Source organism: Chrysemys picta, chromosome 2 (assembly GCF_011386835.1).
Source record: "Chrysemys picta bellii isolate R12L10 chromosome 2, ASM1138683v2, whole genome shotgun sequence".
Lineage (NCBI taxonomy): Eukaryota > Metazoa > Chordata > Testudines > Emydidae > Chrysemys > Chrysemys picta.
In genome coordinates this window covers 175,024,035-175,045,021 of record NC_088792.1, presented here as the reverse complement: position 1 = coordinate 175,045,021, position 20,987 = coordinate 175,024,035, and the positions used below count along the sequence as shown (strand labels likewise).

The 20,987-nt window shown below is 44.8% G+C and overlaps 2 protein-coding genes across 2 annotated transcripts in view; one reads left to right on the top strand and one right to left on the bottom strand.

The window, feature by feature from the left end:
- The window catches only part of LY86 (lymphocyte antigen 86), a 38,512-nt gene extending 36,658 nt beyond the window's left edge, over positions 1 to 1,854 (bottom strand). Inside the window, exon 1 of the mRNA XM_005305973.5 lies at positions 1,593 to 1,854. Coding sequence (XP_005306030.1) covers positions 1,593 to 1,713 — 121 coding nt within the window. The 5' untranslated portion in view covers positions 1,714 to 1,854. The remainder of the gene's footprint in view (positions 1 to 1,592) is intronic.
- The window catches only part of F13A1 (coagulation factor XIII A chain), a 300,639-nt gene that overhangs the window by 62,672 nt on the left and 216,980 nt on the right, over positions 1 to 20,987 (top strand). The window lies entirely within an intron of this gene.

Below are 20,987 nucleotides of genomic sequence, written 5' to 3'. Positions count from 1 at the left end.
GTCTGAGACCCTAAGCAAGTACTCGGGGTGGCTTGCTCCTCCTGCCATCCGTGCCACTGCAGCGACATTCTGTTTTGAGTGTGCTCGCTCGATGAGAGCTAGCGTGGGGGATATCTCCTTGAGCTGGGAATCGCACCCCAGCTCGAAGTCTAGATGTGCCCTTAGCTCTCCCATTGGTTTTATACTTGTGTAACTCCACTGCCTTCTAAAGCTATGCCTGATTCTCGCGGATCTGAGTGCAGAATGGGGCTTTGTCATGGGGACCTTAATTATGTTCTTTCTTGTTTGCTGTTCTCAATATAAATAATTATTCTGGCTGAACGTATCTGTGTATGGGGAAACAGCAATTGAGGTGTATGCTCTAAATCAACACATTTTGGCTAATAAGCTGAGATGGGTGGAGGAATCATTGACTGACATACACCCAGCAAGCAATTCTTCTCACAATTTAAAGCAACTCGAAATTTAGCCCACTGCCTCTGTAAAGCCTGCTACTTGTTAACGGAGACATGTTGGGGGGTGGGGTGGGGGAATTAATTCACACATGGAATTATTGTTAAAATAAAGGTAACGGCAAAGCTTCCATCCAATATCTAATTAAATTTTTCCTAAAACAGTAGATCCATTTATAATACGTGAAGCCTGATTTTGTTCTCGTAGGAATGGGCTGGTTAAGGATTTTATTACAAATATTTATTTACTCCTCTTGCCACTTGCTGGTTTTATTTTTAATGGATTTGCAAAGCTGCAGGAGAGCTGCAGGGGAGAAAAAGCCTCATGGGGAACCCTTTGTGTCTGGATGAATTGGAAAAACAAACTCTAGGGTGTTCATTTGCCATGAATCACTTTTCACATCACGTGCGTAATATGAATGAGGCGTCTGTGAATCTAATTCCCTTTGTCCCAGTAGTAAAGCAGATCAGTAAGATAGAAGAGGCGCAAGGCCAGCAAAGCAACCAACTTGAAAAGGAAGTACCATTTAGCGAATTCATTTTCAGCTATTTCAGCGCCGTTTGCTCCTTTTCTTTTCAACAGATTTAAAGAACAAACCTACAGTCCACAGGAAATGCCTCTGTTAAGCATGTCTGCTGCAGTCTAGCTAAGCATGGTAGCAGCTTTCAACAGTCTGATTCCTTCCTACTGTCACACTGCGTCTCTTGTCACTCTAAGTGGGAGAAGAGAAAACATGCACCTCCACAGCCAAACTTTACCTTAGGAAAACAGTAGATCAGTGCCATGACAGCCTCCTGCCTTGATTTCACAAGAGGGGTAAGGAGGATGAAGATTAAAGGGTTTTGTCTAACTTCAAGATAAAAATCCCAGTTGCACAACCTTTTTGTGCTAAATTACCTCTATTTATTAATCTTCGGAGAATTTACATGATTTGTTTCCTCTCCCTGTTATCTTTGATCTCAGCAGGAGGTTTTTATGAAGCAAAAAAACTGAACGACTAAGCTCATTCCAACTAGAAAATCAGGGCTTGCTCAGAAACTTAACCCTTTCGTCCATCACCTGGAATAGGAACCCTCCCTGGTATGCAATAACAACTTTATTGTCCCTGTAAATATAAAATGGAATTTTAAAGATCTCACCACAACTTTTGTAATATATTTCCAAATTGTTCTCCTTGCAGACTGTGTGCGTAGGCCACTCTGTGCTGAGACTGGGATAAAACAGGACTAAAATGAGAATGGCAGCATTAAGCATCTTCATGATGGTGAAGGTGAGGTGGTCTCTGTAATTATTTCTCTCTCTTGTCACTAAGGCGAGGAGGGTAGTTTTCCACTTCCTCTCTTCAATGACTGTGACAACTGTAAGAGGTTACTATATTAACCGCCTGCACAAGGATTAAATGATCCAATACAGGCTCACAGCTTGAAACAACGTAGTGTAAGCAAGTGGCTAATCAGAATTCTGAGTGTGTTAGTTCCGTGTGTTCAGACTTCTGCTTTCTGTTTCATGTTAGTTTAAGCTAATGATGAATGATCTACTAACACCTTCTCATTGGAAAAGCTCCACTCGGCAGCCTTAATTCTTTGTTGAACTAGATAGATAACTATTTAATCTCCCCCCACCTTCCATTCTCATGCTGTAGTTGGGCACTTGAGGGGTCAGAGTGTAAGACAAGCTTAACTTGGCATTTCAGGCTGCACAACACTGTAGGCAAAATTCATAGAATCATTAGACTGGAAGGGACCTCAAGAGGTCTTGTAGTCCACTCCCTGCACTCATGACGGGACTAAGTATTCTATTCTCCCACCCTTACTCACAGTGAGTAGTACCTTGCTGTATGAGTTGCAGTTTACTTTCAATTAGACTGTTTGCAAAGGAAGGTACTACTCAAGGTGAGTAAGGGTTGCTGGCTTCATGTGACGTCTGGAGGTAGAAAATGCCCTAATGTGGCACTCCTCTCCCCTGAGTTTAAGTTCCACTTGGACGTAAGCTCCACTTTCTGAATTTGATTGTCACTACATTTATTTTAGCAGTGAGTTTCTTTGCTAAAGAGAACAGAGCTTTGTTGTTCAGTAGACTCGATTCCCCTGGAGCCTGAGCCTTAGGAACACAGCTTCAGGAAGCATTCCGTTACTTTTGGCTGTGCTAAAAATTATTTCAGGTGTGCAATGATGACTCACCTTTCGAGTCCTGATTTAATTATTTTTGGCATTGCATTGATTAACATTCCTCCTCTGCCTCTCTTTTAAGCCAGAGCTCCGGATTTTTCTGCATATGTACTGGCTGTATACATGCACACTACTGAAATTGTAAATTTGTAATCCAGGCTAATTGTTTCATACAACGTGGCACGTGTAAACTGGCAATTCTGGAAGACAGTGAGGAATACACAGTAAAGAAGCCAGGGCTGCTTTAGCTCCAGCAAACATCTGTTGGGTTTGAGAATCAAGATTTTCAATTGGCTTTCAAAATTCAGTTGCTAAAGCAGGAATTTTTTGGACTGGAGCATAACTGGGAAAAACCTTCAGGCCAAACTCAGCCCTGCAGCAGGTAAGTGCGAGTCTATTTGGTGGAGCTGAACCAAGGCTGACGCTGGCCCCGTGGCTTGGTAAAATATTAGGCTGACTCACCACATCTTCCCTATTTCAAATCCTGCAAGGTGGCACGTGTGTTAGCTTAATGAGACTCGCCTTTAGAAAAGTGGCTCTCTCCTTTGTCTGTCACTCTGCCATTGAGTAGCGTTACAGGGGGAACAAAAAAGAAGCACATATATGGTTGAGAAAACAAAAATGCATGCAACAAGTTTATTAGGAAGTAATACTTAACAACGGGAGCCCTTCGGTTCTGCGACTCCTGGGGGTGAAATCCTGGCCCCACTAAAGTCAAGAGGAGTTTTCCCATTGACTTCAATCAGACCAGGATCTGAACCTGGATGTCTTTTTTTAAAAACAGACATTTCAATGACCAAAGCTGGACAGTAAGATCTGCAACTCCGATGTTATGCCACCCTCTGCCTGCCCTAATTTTTGGGGGATTAATCACAGCTTTTTTCCTTAAAGGAAGTTTCCAGTCCTGTTCACTGTGCACAGAATCTTTAAAATATACACTCATGTTAATGTACTAGTAAGGGTGAAAGTCAACTGGCACTGTCCTTTGTTAAAAACTCGTGTGTGTTATGGCTCCCCATACACCCCATGAAAGCCAGATCTGAATCATGTGGTTCAGGCCCATGTCTAGTTTTGCATTCTTTAGGCACTAGTATAATAGTAAAGCATGTACTCTGTGGCCAGGTTCAGAACCCAGGCAACTGTGCTTCATGCAGAACATGCACCCTGGCCAAGGGCAGGGTTGCTATAGATCTGTTTGGTTTGATCGAACAATTGATCAAACACACCCAATAGCGATGTCTGATTAAAGCAAAAGAAATTACCCAGGGAACGTGATAGGGAAACTGTTTCTGGAATTACTTGTGTACAGGCTGTGGTTAATTTTGATTATAACACCATCAGTGTAAACCATTCAAAATAAAATGCTCTGCCCACTAAGAACTACAAACAGTTGAAACTCGGGAGTGTCCCTGTATATTCAGTGCTACTGCAATTTGCAAAGTGTCACGGATAGAAGCTGTTAAAGCAAAACCATGACTTCTCAAGCCAAACACTATGAATGATCATAATGGTGCTGGTCTTGGATTTCATTCTTTAATTCAAGATGCTTGTGTTCTCGCTTGTGTTCCGAAAAGGATCAGAGTGCTAACTGGTCAGAAATGGTTTTCCCATCCTGTGAAAATGTTCGAGATTAAAAAAAATTCCCGATTCCACAGACTTTCTGGATTTTTTGTGTGAAAAAATTAGAGTGAGAGAGATCCCCCACCCCAATGGTCAGGGCACTCATGTGTGATGTGGTAGTAACGGGAGAGAGAGGGTGGATCAGGGAGTTGAACCTGCATCCCAGTTGCAGGCTATTCTGGGGTGGGGGAAATCTCTTTCTGTCTCTGACTATAAATTCTGTCCTGGGCCTAAGAAACCTTTCTGATGAAATTTTATCAAAACTGATATGGTCCCACAATTTTTTTTTTGTTTTTTGATGAATCAGCATTTTCCAATCAAAAACAATTTCATCAAACAATTCCCATCCGGCTCTAGTCAAAGGGCTTATTCTTTAGTCTCCTGGGTCAAGGTTGTCAAGTATCAGAGGGGTAGCCGTGTTAGTCTGAATCTGTAAAAAGTAACAGAGGGTCCTGTGGCACCTTTAAGACTAGCAGAAGTATTGGGAGCATAAGCTTTCATGGGTAAGAACCTCACTTCTTCAGATGCAAGTAATGCTTATGCTCCCAATACTTCTGGGTCAAGGCGTGATTATAGGATTCATTGCCATAGTGGGATATTCAATAATTATTTTTGTTCATAGCAGTTCTGTAATGCAGTAGGTGCTTTTCAGACATGCAAGGATGGATGGTTCCCCCCATTTATGGTCCCCTCTCACAGTCCATGGATCAACAGACTTGGGGGAAGCAGAGCAACAAGCACGGATTTTGTTGGTACAAGTCATCCTGCTTCACTGAAGGGAGGATGACAAATGGTTCTTCCAGAGACTTAAATGTGGCCTGGGTAGGACAGGGGCCTTGCGGATGAGCTCAGGGAACTCAGACCGTGCACAGGGGGCCATGTGGCAAAACAGTCCCTCTCTCTTTAGATGAAGCAAAGTCACCCTTTTCTGACACCGTCCTGTCACTGGCTCTAACAGTTACATCTGAAAATCATTTGTAGGTGCCTTTGGAATGTACCAAGTTGTACCAAATAACAAGTATTTTATAGACAAACATCCTGGAAGGGACACACTGACCCCCCTAGAAAGAGTTTTATTACCAATCCCATCTCCTCTGTGGACTACTCCTTCAAACATGAACAGCCCTCCCAGACTTCTATGACTTGTGGGATGAGAAGCTGTGTCTGGTCAAACAAGCAAGTATGTACCCAGGAGTTTCTGTGGGCTTGTGCAGATGGTGCTCAAACCAGCTCCACGGCGTCTTCATGTCTATTTTTAGTGAGTATAGCTAGCCTGGGTACACAAAGTGTCATTCGGACCCCCAGCTGCAATGTGGATGTACTCTTGGTTTCCCTTTGAGGCTAGGTCTACACTACTCGCCTGAATTGGCGGGTAGAAATCTATCTCTCGGGGATCGAATTATCGCGTCTCGTCGGGACGTGACAGTCGATCCCCGAATCAACACTCTTACTCCACTAGCGGAGGTGGGAGTAAGCGCCGTTGACGGGGAGCCGCGGAGGTCGATTTTGCCGCCGTCCTCACAGCGGGGTAAATCGGCTCCGATAGGTCGAATTCAGCTACGCTATTTGCGTAGCTGAATTTGCGTATCTTAAATCGACACCCCCCCCGCCCCCCGTAGTGAAGACCTGCCCTGAGAGCCCTGCAGAGCCAACGCCACTAACAGGAGTAAAGAATAGTATACTTACACTTGTCACTACTCTGTTCTATATAGATTCTTGCACTGTCACTCATGACTGTAGTATGGAGCATCTTCCAGTAGCTTGTTAAGTGATATGACAAACATCTCTCATGTTGGTTTGCTCTCTCTCTCATCCTCTCCCCAGCATGAGAATTATGTGTGCAGGGTAGTGTTTTGTTTTGTATTTTTACATGGGCATGCAGCTATGTGGTTAGATTAGAGATGACAACAACAAAAAAGTGCATCTTGTACTTGGAGCACAAGGTTTGTGATGTGACTAAAATGAGCAGAGATAACTATATATTCAAGGAACTGAGACGTTAAGAAGGTGCCATTTTGAATTAGTGTCTTCAGACACGTCCATTCTTTGCTGGTATCTCAGCCTTCCTACCTTGTGCCCTTGTGAATAACGGAAGAGGCCGGCAGGGAAATTGAGACTTACTATTGCTCAGTGCAGAGACTATACCAAATGCATAAATTTAACTTGTGCTCACCGGTTGTCAGCTCTGGTTGCTCACAATGCAAAGATTCACAGGCTCAAGGCCAGAATGAAATTTTTACCTTTGAGTCATGCAGGCTTTCAAGATCTCCTAATGCTGAAAGTAACAACTTACAGCTAATGGTGCAAATAGAAAAAACATTCTCCTGTTCTGAATTTTGTATCCCAGTGAGAAAGATTTTGCTGGCCTCTCTGGAGCACTCTTACCGACTGGAAGGAGTCATTACAATATTTGTCAGATCTTCCACTGTGGCTGCATTGCCCCTTCCAACACTGAGTGGTTTGACTTGCTGTGCATGTTGGTGGTAGTGATGTGGTGTGAAATTATTCTGGTGAGCAATCTTTAATTAGCTAAGAACACAGCCTCTGGCTTTCAATCCACTCTGTGGGCTTCATTATGTCAGGAGTCGGTTTCTTCTGCAACAACTTCATGACCGTGTGCTCATGAGCTAGAGCAGCTGTTTGGCAATCCACTGTGTTTAAACTAGTATTGGAATCAAAACCGCAGTGGATCAATGCCTGTGTTAAAACCCATTCACTCTACCAGGTGGACTATATTTGTTTGCCAACATTGCAGCAATGATGTGCAACTTTGGATCAATGTGAATCAGCACTGCTTAGACTGTAAGAAATGACAGCTTCCCACAGCAGAGACAGATGAACTAAAGCATATTGTTTTGTGTTTCTTTGTAGTCTGCTGCTTCTCCAGATGAAATCAATGGGAGTCTGGCTCCATTTTAGCTAACTGAACTTTCTGTATGTTCAGGGGGAAATGGCTGCCTCCATGGAGTAAATTCAGCACCACTCACTGCCTAAGAAATACATACACAAGCGTACAGGTATCTCTTTAATAATACTTATTGAGACATTCTGACAGAAATGGAGCAGAGTCAATAGTGCCCTAGTAGTTTTCTAATGTGAGGAATGTCAATTCTGTTCTGGATCAAATTCTCTTTATAGCTGACTTGGAGAAAGAGGGGCAGGTGGTGGGAAAAATCTAACTAGCTTAGGTAAAGCAGCAGTGAAGCTGCTCAAGTAATTACCTAGGATTCTGGATGGGTTTGTACAGTTCACACTGAATTCTGTGCTGCCACAGCTTCACTACTACTGGTACCTGAGAGCTAGCTACATTAAAGCTAGCTCAGGGATGTCTACACGAACTGCACTCACGCACCATGATTGCAGAGTAGACATACCTTAAGTAGAATCACATGAAATTCTATCCAGTCAGTCACACAGTTACTGGGGGGGACCCTTACAAGGTTTGGGTTTGGTATGGATAAGCATCCACAAGGAGGGAAACCTGTTTAAAATGGCTGTGTCGTCTGTGTAAATGAGTTTCATTCTTGATGCGGACAGTTCCATTCTTCAAGTGGTCATGCAGCTGCTCAGGGAGGTCATGGATCACTCACAGTGAAGCCATCCTGTGTTAATTATGGCCAATCTGGGTTTTCAACCTAAGCCACAAATTTTAAAAATTGAGGCTCTAAAGGTAGACACCTAAATCAATACTTTATATATAAGTTACAGTGCTCAGAACTTTGGAAGAACAGGCCACTTAGGTATCTAAATTCATATTTAGGCATCTAACTTTGGACATCCAAAGCTGAAACTTTTAGCCTAGGTGTCTTGTAATACATCTGAATAAAAAAAACCAAAACCAAAACCAAAATAAATATCGTGGAGGAGTTTTCCCTTAAATTTATTATAACTGTGTGAATAACTGATTTTTTAGTTTGTTTACAGTACTGTATTTTTTTTTTTTTTAGAAAAAGGTTAATTTTGGTCAACCTGAAACAATTTTTTAAAAATGTTCTGTGAAACAAAAAGTTTAAAAAAAAAGGTTTTTTTTTATATTTTTAAAAATTTTCTATGAAATTGAGGTGAATTTAAAAAAAAAGTCATTTTGAATTAAAAAAACGGAAACATTTTGTTTTGAAAACTTCAGAATGAAACGTTTCATTTTTTGGTTTTGGGTTGGTTTGGTTTTTACCAGACCAGTTTGACAACATCGACACAAATTTTTTCAGTTAACTCGAATCTGCATTTTTCACAGAAAAAGAGATTTCACAAAAAATGTTTGTTTAGATCTACTTGTGAACACAATAAGATATTTTTCCTTACTAGATTTTACAACTTGTCGCATGAGACAAGCTTTTTAAAAACATCTAACTTACGATTCCCTTGCTTGGAAGATGTTCTTTAAAGGACCTCTTTCAATATCTTTTAAAAATCCTTTATAAGGAAATCAACTGCCATGTCTACACTGTGGGGATTATAGTGGCAAAGTGCTGCTATGTGCCATAGCTATGCTGGCATAACCCCGTAGTGTAGATGCAATCTACAGAGAGGGAAGGATGTTCCATTGCTGTAGGAACTCCATCTCCTCAAGTGACAGTAGTGAGGTCAATGGAAGCAATCCTCTGTCAGTCTAATTGAATCTACACTGGGGATTAGGTTGGCATAGCTACGGTGCTGAGGGATCTGGATTTTTCACACCCCTGAGCATTGTAGCTAAATTTTAAATGTAGACCAGGCCTAATATTAACTGGCCAGGATTGTACCCTGGGACCAAGTATAATTGTCATGGAACAGCCCACCAACTAGATCAAATAATACAGTACTGCAGGAGTAACTTTAGAACTATAACAATACTTTGCGCTTCTTCATTGCCTTCCATCCAAGGAACTCAGTGGCGGCGGCTCTAGGCACCAGTGCTCCAAGCGCGTGCCTGGGGCGGCAAGCCGCGGAGGGGCGGCAAGCTGCGGGGTGCGCCCTGCCAGTCCCTGTGAGGGCAGCAGTCAGCAGCCTTCGGCGGCTTGCCTGCGGGAGGTCCGCCGGTCCCGCGGATTCGGCGGCGATTCGGCGGCAATTCGGCGGCGGGTACGTCGAAGCTGCAGGACTGGCGGACCTCCCGCAGGCAAGCCGCTGAAGGTAGCCTGCCTGCCGTGCTTGGGGCGGCAAAAAAGCTAGAGCTGCCACTGCTCAGTGCTTTACAAAGGTAGGTAAATTATTGCCAATCATTTTACAGTTGAGAAAACTGAGGCATCAAGGTGGTGATGGTGTGAGGCTGGTATGCTGATGCAAAAGCACCCCTTTTGGCCATGCGGAGTGTTACACCAGCATTTGCTCTGGCAAGGCGGTCAGTCAGTTTTCCTTGCCCGAGTCCCACTGGGATATGTGGGTTTTCTCCTTATTCTTGTCAGAGTCCACTGGTCCGGGTGTCCAGGGGGCCTGGAAACCCCTCTCAGTTCTTAAGTCCCTCAGGGATTGGTAGGGGAACCCAGGCCCACCCACTCCATTGGGTTCCATTTCAGGGCCCTTAAGCCAGCTAGGCAGAATTAGGACTCATCAGCTCCCACTGTGCCCTGAGCTCCTTCCTATCTCCTCTGGTTTCTGTAGGCTTTTCAGCCTGTTGGCCCGGATGTCCCTTCTCAGCATGCTGTCTCTGTGTGGCTTCTCAGCAGCTTGCTGGCAGTAGTTCCCTTCTTCAGCCCGCTTGCTCCTCTGGCATCTGCCCTGTCCCTCTGCTTCCCAACTCTTTTAATATCCCCAGCTGCTATGCGTCTGCCAATCAGCCTTGGCCAGCAGTATCTGCATTAGCTGCTTGGTTGCTGGGACAGGATGGAGTATTTACACCCCATGATACATGGCCAAGGTGGTCACAAAGCCAGGAATAGAACCCCAATGTTCCCAGTTCCTTGCTCTAACTATTGGACACTGCTGCCTCAGTATCTACTGTACATGCAATTGAGCACATTGGAAATGTATGGGGCTATGTCTACCAATGGATCACAACTGCACTGTGCGAACAATCTTGTGTTCTTTAAACCAAATCTGTGGACATCAAGAGAAGGTAACTGGGAGTCTAAAAGGAGTCAAGTCATTTCAGAGCCTGTCATTAGTCAAACAGCACCTAATTGTGCCGGAATGTGGTGTCCCTCTCCTTTTCTCACCTCCTTAAATAAACAGTGGAAGATAAACTCCAGCAACACCTCCTAGATTTTTAGACACCGGTTAGTCTTCCAAGCACCTCATTCTTAAATCCTAGATTACAAATGCCAGTGGCAAAAGGTTTGGATTGGGATCAATATTGGAAGTCTGTTCAGACTACTTTTTCTTCCCCTTTGGCATTTCCACTGTTAAAGTGGATGGTGTGTAGCTGGGTGGGCTACAATGTACAGTAACATTAAATATAAATATTTAAGGTTGTTACTAGAATGTACAATAACATTAGATATAAATATTTAAGGTTGTTACTAGTGTTTAAAAAAACCCCTGGAAGAAAAGCTATTTCTATATCAACCGCCAGGTGGTACTGTTAGTTTAAATTCTGAATGGTAATGTACAGTATATCTTGCTATAATACAGAGTTATTGACCTGAATGTAAATCTTCCCAAACACAATGCATTTAATTAAAAAAAAGAAGGTCTGTGTCTCCAGTCTGGCTCGGTCTATAGTGTCTCACCTTTCTGCAAAGCCTAGGGCAAGTAATCAAAGGTTATTTAAAGTTTGATTTTGAGAACCTACCTATAAAAAGACAAGGGGGAAGCCAAGCCCTGATGCCTCTGCGGATTGTGGAGTGTTAAGACCACTTGGCAGGTTTTCCCAATTTATCTTGCATTCGCCTCACAATTTCCAATGTGGAGCTTTCCAGTACAAGCAATAACCGTCACTAGCAATGCAGTGCAAAGCTGGAAACCTCCTTGGAAATCTCACATCCTGAATACTAATGGGAACTTAAATGGAGATAAAGGATACACCCCCTGCCTCCTGCAACTCCCAAAATGATCAGCGTGCATGAAGACAGTTGACGAAGAACAATGCCAGTGTAAAATCCACTTTCTCACAACCCGCATCCCTAAGCACCCCCCTGTATCAGTGTTCTTTCAAAAGCACCCAATGCACGGACAGAGGTATGTAGGCAGACATCCATGCTAGTTATGGGTCTGATATGTCCAAGGAGTGTGTAGAAGAAGAGTGAGCTTCCAAAATGCAAAGGGAAGGAATGCAAACTATGGCTCTGATCCTGCAAGGAGCTGAGCACATACTGCAAGGTGCTGAACCACCCTGATTCCTATTAACTTCGGTGGGAGCCGACTGCATTTGTCATCTCACAAGATCGCACCCTGCATTAGGAAGTCACTGATCTGTGATCTCTACGTGCATGAGGTGTGTCACGCACTGGTGTTAATAAGATCGACCAATGAATGTGTAGAGAGGAGAACAGACTAAAGAATGCTCCCTCCCTGCTGTGTTAATTTTCTGATGTTGAGGGAAGGCTGAAAATAAAACCTGGACACGACTGAACACATGAGTCCAGGTAGCCACGTTCATGGCTGCTGTAGGCAGCACTGCCAGTCGGTCTCCTTGAAATAAACAGGCTCTCTCCTCATTTGTTTCTCACTGTCAATATGATGATTCCAACTACATTTCCTTCTGTTTGTGTTTGCTGCTTGTCCATGCTGACAAAACACGTGTAGTTTGTAGCTCCCTTGTTTCAGCTGGCTGCTATTCCATTTTAATGTGGGCGCTTCATCGGAGGTCATTTAGTCAGTATGTTGCTGAGCCATTTACAAATATGAGCTGATGAATATTTCATAGCCGTTCACCAGGAATTCTGTTGAAGCGTAGCTTTATGGCAATGAGTCAGTAAGTGATGCGTTCAACCTGAAGCTGTTTCCTTGCTGCTTCTCTCATCAGATGTACTAATTACGGATGTTGAGAGAAATCTTTTTTTTTTTTATGTAGGAAAACCTTTTATTTTCACTTTCTCCCGGGCTTGAGTCTAGCTATATATTCCTTGAGTGTGCACCACTCAAGGGAGGAGTCTCTTTAAATTGGCTGGATAAAACGAACAGACATTCTGCTTTCTAAGGTCCAGTCTCAGTTCTGATTTTGTTCCTATATCTCTGTGCACACTGGAGAGAGATAATGCTGGACTCTAAAACTAAGCCCTGGTCTACACTACAAAATGACTTCGGTATAACTACATTGCTCAAGGGTGTGAATAATTCACACCTCTGAGTGACATAGTTATACCGGCCTAAGCGCCGGTGTTGACAGTGCTATGTTGGCGGGAGAGCTTTTCCTGCAGATGTAGCTAGCGCCTCTTGTGGAGGTGGAGTTATTAAGCTGACGGCAGAGCTCTCTCCCATTGGCTCAACGCTTCTTTACCAGATGCACTACAGCAGCGCAGCTGCATTGGTGCAGCTGTGCCGATGTAAATGTCTAGGGTAGACCTGCCCTATGTCTCTCTTCACTGCCGAAAAGGTGTGTTTTTATGTCAGGATAGCTAATGGAAGTTACTTATCAGTTTTTACCCTGATGTAGCTAGGCGAGGTCAACAGCAGGTGGTGAATGTAATTTGTTAATGTCTGCTTGAGTTTGCACAATGCCTACAGTAGTTCTGAGAAGTGTGAACTGCCCTATTCATCTCAAAGGATGACTAAACTTGGATGCCTAATGATGATGATGATTTAAATGTCAATACTGTTGATCAAATGGAAGAAAGGAGAGGGTGGGTGATATTATCAAGGGCTACACTATCTACTCCGAGGAACATCTCATTTTGACATTACAAGTGGATTAGCTTGTCTACACTTGAAATGCTACAGCGGCACAGCCGGCAGTGCTGCGGCTGCATTGCTGAAGCGCTTCAGTGTAGACACTACCTATGCTGACAGAAGGGGTTCTCCCATTGGCACAGGTAATCCACCTCCTCGAGAGGCAGTACCTAGGTCAATGGAAGAATTTTTCTGTTGACTTAGACCTGTCTACACTGGGGGTTAACCAGGCTGCTCAGTGGTGTGGATTTTTCACACCCCTGAGAACATAGCTGGCTCAACCTAATTTTTTAGTGTAGACCAGTATTTCTCCAGTCAAAAAGGAGTCAAGCCAAAGGAATCCAGTAGGATATCCTAGGGCTGGTCTACACTGAAAAGTTCCGTTGGCATAGCCATGTCTCTCATGGGTTTGGATCTGAGAGACATAGTTAAGTCGTGCTAACCCCCAGTGTAGACAGCTATAGGTCAACAGAAGAATTCTTCCATCAACCTAGCTACTGCCTCTTGGGGGAGTAGAATAGCTACAGTGATGGAATAACACCTCCTGTCACTGTAGTAAGTGTCTACGCTGAAGCAATACAGCGTCACAGCTGCTGTGGTGCCACTTTAGTGTTGTAAGTGTAGACATAGTCCGAGCCCTACCAACAGGGATGTGCTGAGCAGGAGCCAAGCCTATGGAGCACAGCACAAAGGATCATACTTTGAACATTTGTATAATCTGTGGCAATCAAGTATGGACTCTTGAGTTAGAACCCCTGGGTTTAAATCCTAGCTCATCCAGTGATTTCCTGTATGACTCTGGGCAAGTCATGTAACCTCCCTCTGCCTCATCTTACCCTGTGTGTAGTGTTGTGAGACTTGCCTAATTAATGTTTGTAGAGCATTTTGCGAGTCTTGGGTAGAAGGTGCTGTTATAAGTGCAAAGTATTGTTAATTATTACATTCTTCAAGGCATGTGCCAACTTCTATGAGGGAGAATATCACCACTATAGAACTTAAGCGGCTGAGTATGTTATGCCAATATTTACAATTAAAATACAATAAAATCAGGCAATGTGGGAAAATGGGAGAGATCCTCTAAGGGCCCTTTGTGGTTTTTACTGGCCTTCTTAAAAGACCTTTTTCTTTCATGATGATGAGTGAAATAAAAATCTAATTAATCTGTGCAGAGGAAAGGGAAACAGACTATTTGTCTAAACTGTTCTTTAAAATCTCCAATGATGGAGATTCCACAAATAGAGCAGAGAAACACCTGTCAGGGATGGTCTAGATAATACTTAGTCCTGTCTTGAGCAAGGGACTGGACTAGAAGACCTCTCGAGGTCCCTTCCAGTCCAACGATTCTATAATTCTTAAAGCCAGGGACCAGTCTGATTTTGTAGGTGAAACCTCCAGAATAGCTCAACAAACCTATAATGCATTAAAACTCAATTAATAGTATTTTGGAGATCATGGCTTTTTCCTTTCCTTGAAGCAGGTGTATATTTCTCTGGTTACTACTGATACACTGTGCTGTAACTTTCTCTTTCGCAAATCAAGGGCCATATTCTGCTACCCTTGTCACCTTGAAATAAATGGGACACCTCACAGAGCAAGATACTGCTCAGTGTGTGTATGGGTCACCAGACCTGAAAGAAGGAATTAAAATAGTCACTTCTATGGATAATTTATTTGATTCCTAAATTGATAAATACAGCTGTATAAAAACAAATCTACAATCTTATTCTATAGAAACCTTCCTGGGGTCAATTCAAGTAGCAATAGCTCTCGAGTCAATGTGTCTAGTGGTTAGAGCACAGGACTGTGAGCAGTCTAGGTTCTAATTTGCTATATGACCTTGAGCAGGTCACTAAAGTGTCCTTCAGCTTCCCCATCTGTAAGATAGTATTATAACTTCAGAGCTGCTGCAACCACTTTATCATTATTAAGATTACAGCTGAGCTACATTATAAACTTAATTTCCCTCCCCTCCTTTCTTTCTTCCACCCTCAATCCCGACCCCCTTCTCCTCCCCCTTCTTCCCCCAAAAAATCATGTTGGCCTCCACATCGGTATGTTAATTCTCCATGGCACCCTAGATATATGGGTGTTTGCCAGAGTTAAAATAAAAAGATCCTAATCACTGGACTCTTCTCTCTCAGATCTAGAACAAGGCCCAAAGATTTGTTGGCTTTAAAATCGATATCACAAGCTATTGTCGTAGGCGTGCGCACGGGGTGTGCTGGGTGTGCCCGGGCACACCCTAATGCAGGGGTGGGCAAATGGCCCCCCTCTCCAGGTGTGGCAAGCCGCGGGATCTGCGCTCCCAGGCTGGAGCGCCCGGCTGAGCGCAGCAAGCTGCCAGCCCCTCTCCCGTGTTCCTCCCTTCCCTGGAGCCCACCACCGCGCGCACAGCTCTCTGGGGGCCGGGGCTGCATGCTCCCGTGGGGAAGTGTTTGGCTCCGCGGGGAGGCAGACACCCTCCCTCCTCTCCTGGAGCCATGCTGCCGTGTGTGCAGTGCTCTGGGGGACGGGGGTGCACGTGCTTCCGCGGGGCAACGTTTGGCTCCGTGGGGAGGCTAGGAGCCTCATCTCATGCCATGGTAAGGAGTCCGGGGCCAGGGGGGTAGGATAAGGGGTGGGGGGAGTCAGGGGACAGGGAGCAGGGTGGGTTGGATGGGGGTGGGATCCCGGGCGGGGGTGTTAGGGGCGGGGGGGTCTCTGGAGGGGGCAATCAGGGAGCAGGGGGAGTTGGATGGGGCATGGGAATCCCGGGGTCTGTCAGGGGGCAGGGGGTAGATAGGGGTCAGGGGACAGGGAGCAAGGAGGGTCCTGGGGGGCAGTTAGGGTGGGGGGGCCTCTGGAGGGGGTGGTCGGGGACAAGGAGCTGGGGGGGATTGGATGAGTTGGGAGTTCTGGGGGCGGCTGTCAGGAGGCAGGGGTGTGGAGATGGGTTGGGGAGGCAGGGAGCGGGGGGGTTGTATGGGTCGGGAGTTCTGGGGGTTCTGTCAGGGGGCGGGGAGCAGTTGGATAGGCGTGGGAGTCCCAGGGCGGGGGTGTGGATAAGGGTCGAGGCAGTCAGGGGACAGGTAGGGGGTAGGGTCCTAGGGGGGCAGTCGGGACAAGGAGCAGGGAGGCTTAGATAGGGGGTGGGGTCCTGGGGGGCAGTTAGGGGCAGGGGTCCCAGGAGGGGGTAGTCAGGGGACAAGGAGCAGGGGGGGTTGAGGGTTCTGAGGGGGGCAGTCAGGGGGCGGGAAGTAGGAGGGAGTGGATGGGGCGGGGCTGGGGGGTGCTCCCTGGGTGCACACCCTAATGAAATGGGCTGCGCACGCCTTTGCGGATGATACGAAGGTGGGAGGCGTTGTAAATTCGGAAGAGGATAGGGATATCCTGCAGGGAGACTTGAATGAGCTTGTGAATTGGAGTGTCAGAAATAGGATGAAATTTAATAGTGAAAAGTGTAAGGTGATGCATTTGGGGATGACCAATAACAATTTTAGTTACAAGATGGGGACGCATTGGTTAGAAGTAACGGAAGAGGAGAAGGACCTAGGGGTCCTTGTAGACCGCAGGATGACTATGAGTCGACAGTGTGACGTGGCGGTGAAAAAAGCCAATGCTGTCTTGGGATGCATTAGGCGAGGTATATCTAGTAGGGATAAGGAGGTCCTGCTTCCGTTGTACAAGGCGCTGGTGAGACCTCATTTGGAGTACTGTGTGCAGTTCTGGTCTCCCATGTTTAAAAAAGATGAACTCAAACTGGAACGGGTGCAGAGAAGGGCCACTAGGATGATCAGAGGAATGGAAAACCTGTCGTATGAAAGGAGACTAGAGGAGCTTGGGTTGTTTAGTCTGACCAAGCGAAGGCTGAGGGGTGATATGATTGCTATCTTTAAATATATTAGAGGGATTAATACAAGGGAGGGAGATGAATTATTCCAGCTTAGTACTAACGTGGATACGAGAACGAATGGATATAAACTGGCCGTGGGGAAGTTCAGGCTTGAAATTAGACGAAGGTTTCTGACCGTTAGAGGGGTGAAATATTGGAACGGCCTTCCGAGGGAAACGGTGGGGGCGAGGGACTTGTCTGGCTTTAAGATTAAGTTAGATAAGTTTATGGAGGGAATGGTTTAATGGTAAAACATAGTTGTCAAGAAAAACCAAGCAATGGTAGGTAAATAGCATAATGGCTAAAAGGGGTCAGGATGGAGACTCTTGCCTATATGCTCGGGGTCTTACTGATCGCCATATTTGGGGTCGGGAAGGAATTTTCCTCCAGGGCAGATTGGCTGAGCCTCTGGAGGTTTTTCGCCTTCCTCCGCAGCATGGGGCAGGGATCTCTAGCAGGAGGGTCTCTGCCGATTGAAGTCACTAACAACAGGATTGGGGACTTCAGCAGCAGAGTCCAGGGAAGGGGCGGGGATGGTTTTATGGCCTGCAGCGTGCAGGGGGTCAGACCAGATGATCATAATGGTCCCTTCTGACCTTAAAGTCTATGAGTCTATGAGTCTATGAGTCTATGACTATTGTCTTATGAGTTAGAAACATTGCCGTGGCATCTCAGCTCAACAGTGAGCTGTCACAAGTTATTGAGCTAGATGCAGGAATCCCTGGGTGAAATTTTATGGCCTCAGTTAGGCAGAAGGTCAGAGCATAGATGGCTTTGGATAAGCAAGACATGTAAGCATATGCCTAACTTCTAAACACAGGTTCTCCCTTTGAAGTCAAAGGGACTATTCACAAATGTAAAGATAAGTGCTTTGCTGGATCAGGGCCCAATGGCTCCCTCCAGCTTCATGAGTGGAGGGGACCCTGGTTAGATGACCATCTCCCAGAAGCGTGGAAGGGTGATAGTGCTGCTTGGATGCCTATACCTACAAGTTAATACTGATTGAAACAACTTTTTAAATGTACACCGCAAAGTACTTTACACCAGCCTGGAGAGCTGGCAAAGACCTTTAGCTTTTTGATGAGCTAAGAAGAGTTTCTTGACAATGCTTGGCATAGACCCTTTTGTCATCTCTGTTCTTTGCCCCTACCTCACTTCCTACCCTCTGAAACTTGATGATGCCACCTTTTTTCAGGCCAGCTTGAGGAGGATGAAGTGTTGGCATCTATCTTGATGCACATGGCCAGAAAAATCAATATTTAATTGTTTCTTCCCAACACGTCCTTTCACCCTGCCACTTGTCAACCTTGAGTATTTTGCCTAGGGCCTTTCAAAGGTATGGAAATTGTAGTATTGTACACTGCAATACCATGACGAAGCCAACAGATTCCATCCAAGGGTTTGACATTATAGTAAATAGTCACAATCACAGGTACGCAAGTGACTCCCTTGTTAACAGTCCAAGTGCAGGAAATAGGTCTTTTCAAATGATCACACACTTAAATGTGCAAAATATTTGGGTGCTGATGGATATCTCTTTTGGGTAATAATTTGTTCCATCAACCTGCTTGCACTATTAATGAGAGTTAAATTTCAGCTTCCCCTGACTGTGAAACAGACTTTATTATACATGCCTGTCTGTGGGCTCAGTCATGGGGTTTTACTCTGCTTCACCCATTGTCTTTTTTTTTCTTGTGGAAACTGATCTTCCTCTTACTGTTTATATTCTGATAGTATCTAAATTGGGGCCTCCTGCTAGGTACCGTATAAACATATAAGACATGGGCCCAGATCCTCAAAGATACTTAAGGTATTTCTACATGGTGATAAAAGCCCTGAGGCACAGCCACGGCTGGCCCAGGTCAGCTGAACAGGGCTTGGATTATGGTCCCACAGTTTAGGCTTCAGCCCAAGCCCAAATATCTACACAGCAATTTTCAGCCCTGGAGTTCGAGTGCCCCCACCCCCAGTTTGAGTCAGCTGATCCAGCCCAGCCATGCTTTTTTAATCCCATGTAGACATACTCTTAGGTGCCTATCTCTCACTGATTTCATGGTCCCTGCTCTGAAGAGTTTACAATTCATGTTAACACAAGGGATGAGAATTTTTCAAAAGCCACTTAAGTGACTTAAGAGCCTGAGTGCCATTTTCAAAAGTGACTTAGGAGCCTACATTTCCCTGAAAGCCAATAGGAATTAGGCTCCCAGTTGCCTGAGTCACTTTTGAGAATGGGATGCTGACTCCTAAGTCTCTTAAGTGCTTTTGAAAATTTTACCCAAGATGCAGTAAGTGTGTTTTAAACACAGTGTTATTTAGACATGCTCAGCTTTGCTCACACCAAGGCTGAACACCATTTTCAGCAGTGGGCAGGGCCGGCTCCAGGCACCAGCCTGGCAAGCAGGTGCTTGGGGCGGCCGCTCTGGAGAAGGGCGGCACGTCCAGGTATTCGGCGGCAATTCGGCGGACGGTCCCTCACTCCCGCTCGGAGCGAAGGACCTCCCGCTGAATTGCCGCCACAGATCACGATCGCGGCTTTTTTTTTTTTGGCTGCTTGGGGCGGCCAAAACCGTGGAGCCGGCCCTGGCAGTGGGTTCCATTTCCTAAGATACGCCGGGATTCCAGCTGAATTTCTCCAAGTTTCTCTTTTTAATGTGCCTGGTTATGTATCCCTTATGGCTCTGGAGCTTTGTTTTTCTCAGAGGTTCCATCTGGGGACAGGGTCAGCTGGGAAGAGACCCATCTGTGGAATTTGGTACTCTGAAGACATGGACTGGGCTGCTCCCTGCAAAGGCCTTTGTAATCAGACCGGTACATGTGGGACCTTATTTTTGTCTCCCTTTCTAGACCAGGTCTTTCTTTTCTTTTGCTCTCATTTTGTAGGGCTTTTGTCCAATTTACATGACTATTTGTACCTTGGTTGGCCCAAATTGTGGCGTAATTTTGTTTTGTTTTGTTTTTTGTAAGGCATTCCCGTTAATCCGTTGGAAGATGGACACTTGACAATAAACAAACAAAACCCATTCGTACCCTTCAACGGACATATGTCCATATTTATGCTTTTACATGTGGTGTAGTTTGTGTGTGCATGCACTACACAAAAAAGTTGATGGTTCTCAACCTTTTCCATACCCTCATCCTATGTTAAAACCCCCAAAGTTTTGGGGCCTATACTTCTGCCCTCTAGCCATTAAGATGGTGATTGCATCTCCTCTGGACCTGTCTGAGACCTCATGCCTTAAATATGCTGGGGAACAGGGAAAAAACAATATTACAAAGCATGGGTGATCAGTTATTGCCTTCAGTTTTGCTCATTTACCCATTCCTTTCTGTCGTGAGGGGAGTGGGAATACATACTCTGTTACTCTTTCTTGAACAATGAGATATTTATTCCAGGAAAAACTCTGTTTCTTTGTTTTAAATTTAAAGACTACACATAACTTTCCCTTATTTGCCAAGTCACTGGAGGTTGATCTGGGTTGTTTTCAGTTCCTTCTTAGTAATTACAAAATTCACTGTCCAATCTCTCTGTCTAACTGCTTTAAAATGAAAACAAGCAAAAGTTAAAGCTCAAGAGTAATGTTTCATTTCTGAAGTTTCTTCATTATATCTGTTCTTGTTTCTTCAATAAAATAGAGTTTTTGCTTGTTAGAATCATCCTATTGTCAGTGGATTCTCTGCCATTACCAATATCTCAGCAAAATTATAAAATAAAATACATCTACCACCATCCCAAGTCAACATGCCATTGCCAGCTGTTAACGTAATGAAATAGTTGTTGCAAGCTGATCTGTGGGTCCAGCAACACCAGTGCCCCAGAATTTGTGGTTAATGTGTGCACATTACAGTAGGGAACTCCGAAGCAGCTGTTGTATCCATCACCAAAAAGTACCCTTCAATTAATGAGCATAATTGCACATTCCTTTAGGGGGCTTTAAACCAGAAGCTCCACTGAATAGCTCATCATCAGCCAAAAAGAATACCAGGGGCATATTTAAAATGCCCTTATATACTGAGCACATGGAGTGCTAAGGCAGGTTAGAATGTCCCACCTAATATACTGGTCCCTATATGACCTCTTCAAATAGTGAGCAAGCACGCCTCAGCCAGTGGAGGACACTTACGTTCTGAGT